The sequence below is a fragment of the Aptenodytes forsteri genome, unplaced genomic scaffold (genome assembly GCF_000699145.1).
Source record: "Aptenodytes forsteri isolate BGI_AS27 unplaced genomic scaffold, ASM69914v1 Scaffold483, whole genome shotgun sequence".
Classification (NCBI taxonomy): Eukaryota; Metazoa; Chordata; class Aves; order Sphenisciformes; family Spheniscidae; genus Aptenodytes; species Aptenodytes forsteri.
In genome coordinates, this window is record NW_008795316.1 from 478,902 (window position 1) to 484,757 (window position 5,856).

Genomic DNA, 5,856 nt, shown 5'->3' on the forward strand with positions numbered 1-5,856 from the left:
CGGCCGCTTCCTGACGATGCCTCAGCCCGCGGGCCAGCCCCTGGCAGCCGGCCGCCCCGAGCGTTGTTCGTGCCCGTGTGCCTGCCGACGGGAATCCCTCTGTTCAGGAGCATCCCCGTACACGTTCCTGCCTGCACGCCCGCTCGTTTAGTTGTTAATTTGGCCCACAAGGTCAGGTTTCAGAAAGGCGGCGGTGGCGCACACGCCCTGGCTGCCGTGGCCGGTGGCGGCCAATGGCTGTGTGTGAGGGGATGGTTGTGCAGGTGTGTGCCCAGCCGTGCGCCTGCCCCATGCCCGGTGCGGCGCTTTGCAGGTGGAGCTGGGCGCTGGCGCCGAGATGGGTGGCTGCGCTCCTCCGCCGGCCCTTGGGATTGCTCCCTTGCCCTGGGACCGGCAGCTGCTGCTGCAGGAGCCGTGGCGTGGCTGCCTTCCCGCGTGGCCCATTGGGGCGCATGCCTGGCCGTGCTCCCCGGCGTGGCTGGTTCCTCTGTGCCCACCGGTTGCATCCTCCCGGAGCCCCAGGCTGCACGCTTGCGGGGACAGATGTGCCTCTGCCACCTGTGGCACGGGAGCCCAGACCCCACGAGAGAGCGTGGTACTTGCAGCACGATGGGAGCAGTCTGCATCCAGCGCAACGCGTGCTGGAGGATGACGTGGGGTGGGGAAGGGGGACACGGCAGTTACTGGGTCCTGCCTGGCTGGGCCAGTTTCTGGAGGGGGCTGCAGGAGCCTCCACTGTCCCCTCACAGCCCTGGATGCACCGACCCAGCAGAGCAGCCGTTCTGCACGGTGGGGCACAGCCACCTCTCTCCTGCTGCAGGCCCGCGGGCTCGGCTCGCTGGGCAGACGGTGGGCGGGGCTGGCTCACGGCCCCCGTGGAGGAGCTGTCACCCCCAGCTGCAGGGCCCTTTCCTGCCCTTTGCCTCTGGAGCTGTCGCCGCTGCCCAGTTTTCTGAGGGGCTTTCTGTCTTCCTGGGCAGCAGCCTGACCTGCTCGCTCTCCCAGAAGTCCTGCCCTCTGCTCTGAGAGCACTGGGGTCAGTTTAATGAGTTAGTGCTGGCAAAGCAATTCTGGAGGGATAAGTGCTGTGTAAGCACTAAGTCTCCCAAGTCTCCCTGTGTTCGGCGCACGAGCCCCACACAGCCTGGCTCTGCTGCCCTACAGCACAGATAATTGCCCGGAGCGCAAAGTGCTGGCTCAGACCAACCCCTTGTCGCACGGCCTGTGGGGGGAGAGGAGACTCTGAAGGGACAGTGTGAAGCCTCGATCCTTGGAGCTTGGGGATGGTGAGGGCAGGGGCAGCCCCTCAGCTGCGCCCCTGCAGCTCACTCAGGCAGGGCCCTCGGGGCCCTGGGGAGGACGCCCCGGCCTGAGAAGCTGCCCGTTCTCCCTGTGACGGGTGCTTGCAGGGGCGGGATGGAGCAGGATGGCGGCATGGGTGCTGCTGGGGCCGCTTCGGCAGCGCCTCTCACAGTGCTACGAGCCCCAGTGCCTGCCAGGCTGCCAGCAACAAGCTGGGCAAGTCCATGCAGGGGCACGTCCTGCAGACCCCAAGCTGCCCAGTTCGTGCCAGGGGCCTGGGCAGCGGCTGTCAGAGCAGCACTGAGGGTCCGGGCAGCCTCGGCATCTTCTCCACCTGGGGCTCGCATCACAGATGGGCACAAACCAGCCTCCGTCGGCACCCCCGGCCCAGGGCCAGGGGGCCTGTGTTGGGCTCTGGCCCTGGTGCAGACCCTGCCAGGCAGGGCTGGAGCTGGCAGAGGGCGGCTGGGAGAGCTTGGCACCGGTGGAGGCTTCATGATGCAGACTGTGGGGGGGGTGAGGTGTCCCCAACACGACGAACCCCGCGTGCCCCTTGCGGGGCTGAGCATTGCCGGGGAGGCCCAGGGATGTGGTGCGTGGCTGCACGCGAGGGACGCGGGGAGCTGTGTTTGCTGTGGGGGAGGAAGGCTGCGCACCCAGCCCGCAGCCTGGGTGTCTGAGCAACCCGCTGTCTTTCTGCCTGTGCTGGCAGGCAGCTGGGGCTCAGCGTGCCGGAGACCTGCATCCTCCCCGTCCCGCTGTCTCCTCCCAGCTGTGGGCTTGCAAGGAGTGGCAGCTGGTGGGATATATAAAGGCAGGGGAACCTCAGCCAGCTCAAAAGAAACTCCTGGAGCTACTGGTGTTCTCCCTCCCTCCCTTCGCGTGATTCAGCTTCCCCACACCAGGGGAGCCGAGGACAAGCCTCACTGTAAGTACCCGAACTGAGCCGGCATTGTGTAGGCGAACCCCTGGGTCCGTGTGCACAGCCTCGGGGAAGGATGGCAGCTCCGGGCCCTGGACAGGAGGGTCCCCTGTCCTCTCCCGTGCAGAGAACTGGGGGAGAATGCTGTGGGGGGAAGCCCTGGACTGTCCCCACAGTCTTGCAGGGAGCTCTGCCTGTTGCTGCTGGATGGACAGGCTCCGGCTCCCTCCTCAGCCTAGCGTGTGGACAGGCAGCGCATCTCCATGGGGGGAGGGCAGCCAGGACTGCCCCGCGGGGCTGGGAGGGCTGTGGGGTGGCCCCACAGGAGAGGGCTCCCTTCTCTGTGGGGTGCTGGTGTTCCCTGCTGCAGCAGCACATGCTGGGCTTGCACCTCGCCGTGCAGTTTTGGGAGCTGGGAGTGTTCAGGGCAGGGTGGGGCGCGGCTGGGGCCAGCAGGAGCCCTCTGGGGCGAGCGTTCCCAGGGGACGTGAGACCCTGCGGGCCTCGCAGGGTCTGTGCTGGGGGCTTGTGCGCAGCACCCTAGGGTGGGGGCTGTGCCACTCGTGGGCTGCTGGTCCATGGGGGTTCAGGCAATGGGGACCTGGGCAGAACTCGAGGGGGATTGGGGGGGAGCAGCAGAGCCTTGGGGCGTTCCTCGGGGCCATCCCCTGCTCTGGGGCTGCGAGCAGATTGGGCAGCAGCCATCTCCCAGGGTGGCCGGGTATCCCCCGTGTGCCCCACTGGGCCAGCCCGTGCTGACCCTGCTCTCTGCCTCCAGGTGTGAGATGGCTGCCGGCAGCCACCTCCTCCTCCTCCTCCTGCCCTGGCTGGTCATGGCCTCGCACAGCCCACCTGGCTGCAAGATCCGGATTACCTCCAAGGGGCTGGACCTGGGTAAGGGGCTGGATGGGACCCTGCTCCTGGGGCCTGGGTAAGAGGCAGGTTGGGATGCTGCTCCTGGGGTCTGCACCTGGGTAAGGCTCTGCCTGCACGTGGGGCGGCTGGAGAGGAGCTGGGGGACTGGCTGGGGGGGGGCGATGCTGCTGGGAGGGCAGCACAGCCTGGCTGTGGCCAGCCCAGGCTTGCTTTGCTTTGCAGTTAAGCAGGAGGGGCTGCGCTTCGTGGAGCAGGAGCTACAGAACATCACGGTGTCAGACCTGCACGGGAAGGAGGGGCAGTTCCACTACAACATCAGCCAGTGAGTGCTGCCTGCTCCCCACGCACACGGCTCCCCATGTCCATCTGTCCATCCAACCATCTATATCCCTTCCCCTGCAGGGTCAAGGTGGAAGACCTGCAGCTGGCATTTTCCGACCTGCACTTCCAGCCTCAGCAGCACCTTGTCTTCAACATCAACAATGCCTCCATCAGCATGCGCTTCCGGAGACAGCTGCTCTACTGGTTCTTGTGAGCTACCTCCCCCTCCTGCTCCCCCAGGCACCAGCCTACCCCACGGCTGGGCCACAGCCACTGCTTGGCCATGCCCGCTGGGTGCCTTGCTGTCCTGCCCTGCAGCTGGTAGGAGCTGTGTGCTCCTCTCATCTGCTCTCCTCGCTTCCAGCTATGACATCGGGTCCATCAATGCCTCTGCGGATGGTGTCCACATCCACACAGTGCTGCAGCTGGCCAAGGATGATGCTGGGCGCCTGAAGATCTCTAACATCACCTGCAACGCCTCCATTGCCAGAATGCATGCAGGCTTCTCCGGCACGCTCAGGTACACCCAACCCCACCGCAGCAGCCCTGTCCCTCCGCCGGGCCAGCTCCACCTGTGCCTGGCTCCTTGGCCCCCCTTTCTGCACCCTCGGGACTTCCCCAGCCCAGGCTGTGTGCTGGCATGGGGCTGGAGGGGCAGGGCTGGAGCTGCAGGGGAAGGCAGGCAGCCACAGAGCTGCTCTTGTGTCCTGCAGGAAGGTCTACGAGTTCCTGAGCACCTTCATTGTCACAGGGATGCGCTTCCTCCTCAGCCAGCAGGTACGACAGGCAATGGAGCACAGGGGAGCCTGGCCTTGCCCTGCCCCACAGCAGGAGGGGAGGGTCCAGGTCCTCATCTGCACCTGGAGCAATCCTCCTCTTAGCTCAGCCCCTTGCCTTTCAGATCTGCCCATCCCTGGAGCATGCCAGCCTGGTGCTGCTGAACTCGGTGCTGGACACGGTGCCGGGTGAGTGGTGCCCTGGGGGAAGGGACCGGACCCCACGCACTGTGGGGAGGGCAGAGCTGGGCATCGGGCTGCCAGGCAGCCCACAAGCTTGGTCATGACAGCACATCTTCCCTGGCAGTGAGGAACTATGTGGATGAGCACATCGGGATTGACTACTCCCTCCTGCGGGATCCGGCTGTCTCCATGGACACCCTTGACCTAGACTTCAAGGTGAACACTGGATCCTGCCCTGCCGACCCTCCCACAGTCCACATGGGAACAGCTGTGCCAGCCTGCATGCTGGGCACCACAGAGCGAGCAGGGTGGGCTGCGCTACGGCTGCAGAAACGTCTCCTGTTCTTGGCCCAGGGCACGTTCTTCCCCCGTGCAAGAGAGAACCAGGAGCTGGAGAACCACGCGGTGGAGCCGGTGATCAAGGAGACCGAGCGCATGGTCTACGTCGCCTTCTCCGAGTACTTCTTTGACTCGGCCATGCACGCGTACTTCCAAGCGGGTGTGCTGGCCATAGAGCTCCAGGGGGAGAAGGTAGGCAGTGCCAGTCACCCGGCTATGCACAGGCAGCTCTCTGTGGGCAGGGGCCTGCTGCCAGGCAGGAGGGAGGGCTGGGCTCTGCCCACAGAACAGAGGAGGTGCCATCCAGGGAGCAGCTCTGCTGGGATCAACAGCAACTGTTCGCTTATCGTCCGGTGGTTTGTCCTCCCTGCAGGTGCCCAAGGACCTAGAGGTTTTGCTGAGAGCCACCTTCTTCGGGACCATCTTCATGCTGGTGAGAGAAGCACCTGGCCGGGGCGGGAGGCACAGGGGAGCCCCTGGGGCAGAGCACAGCCCTGCCCAGCTCTGTGCCTCCGGCTCACCTGCCCTCCCCAGAGTCCTGCTGTGGACGCTCCCCTGCGGCTGGTGCTGCAGGTGTCGGCTCCCCCCCGCTGCATCATCAAACCCTCAGGCACCTCCGTCTCTGTCTCTGCCTTCCTCAACATCTCACTGGTGGCCCCGGGCCGCCCCCCCGTCCAGCTCTCCAGCATGGCCATGGTGAGTGGGGGGCTGGCCAGGAGGGGTGCACGTGGCCAGGGCTCCCTGTGCAGCTACCCCAGCGCACAGGGGAAGAGCGTTTCCCACCTCACAGGGGAAGGCTCTGGCGTCCCAGAGCAGAGGGACAGCTGGGCCTATGGAACAAGAGGAGCAGCCAGCCTGGCTAGCTACCTGCTTGCAGTGGGCACAGCAGGGCTGTGATTCAGCCTTCTCTCTCCCTAGGAAACAAAGCTGAGCGCCAAGGTGTTTCTGCAAGGAAAGGCGCTGCGCGTGCAGCTGGACCTGCGACGGTACGGCCTGTGCTGGGGTCCCGTGGAGGCTGCGGGGAAGGTCCCCTCTGCGCCCCACTCACGGCTGCTTTCTCCCCTGCAGGTTTCGCATCTACTCCAAGCAGTCTGCGCTGGAGTCGCTAGCGGTGAGCAGACCCGTGCCAGCGCGGAG

General features: G+C 65.6%; 1 protein-coding gene across 1 annotated transcript in view; it reads left to right on the plus strand.

The window, feature by feature from the left end:
- Positions 1-3,002: 3,002 nt before the first annotated feature.
- PLTP (phospholipid transfer protein) overlaps positions 3,003-5,856 on the plus strand; it is a 3,778-nt gene continuing 924 nt past the window's right edge. The window contains 12 exon segments of the mRNA XM_009279527.2: positions 3,003-3,118; positions 3,323-3,422; positions 3,503-3,631; positions 3,786-3,941; positions 4,135-4,198; positions 4,323-4,386; positions 4,505-4,596; positions 4,735-4,911; positions 5,093-5,152; positions 5,254-5,415; positions 5,638-5,705; positions 5,788-5,830. Of these exon segments, the coding sequence (XP_009277802.2) occupies positions 3,010-3,118; positions 3,323-3,422; positions 3,503-3,631; positions 3,786-3,941; positions 4,135-4,198; positions 4,323-4,386; positions 4,505-4,596; positions 4,735-4,911; positions 5,093-5,152; positions 5,254-5,415; positions 5,638-5,705; positions 5,788-5,830 (1,224 nt within the window). The 5' untranslated portion in view covers positions 3,003-3,009.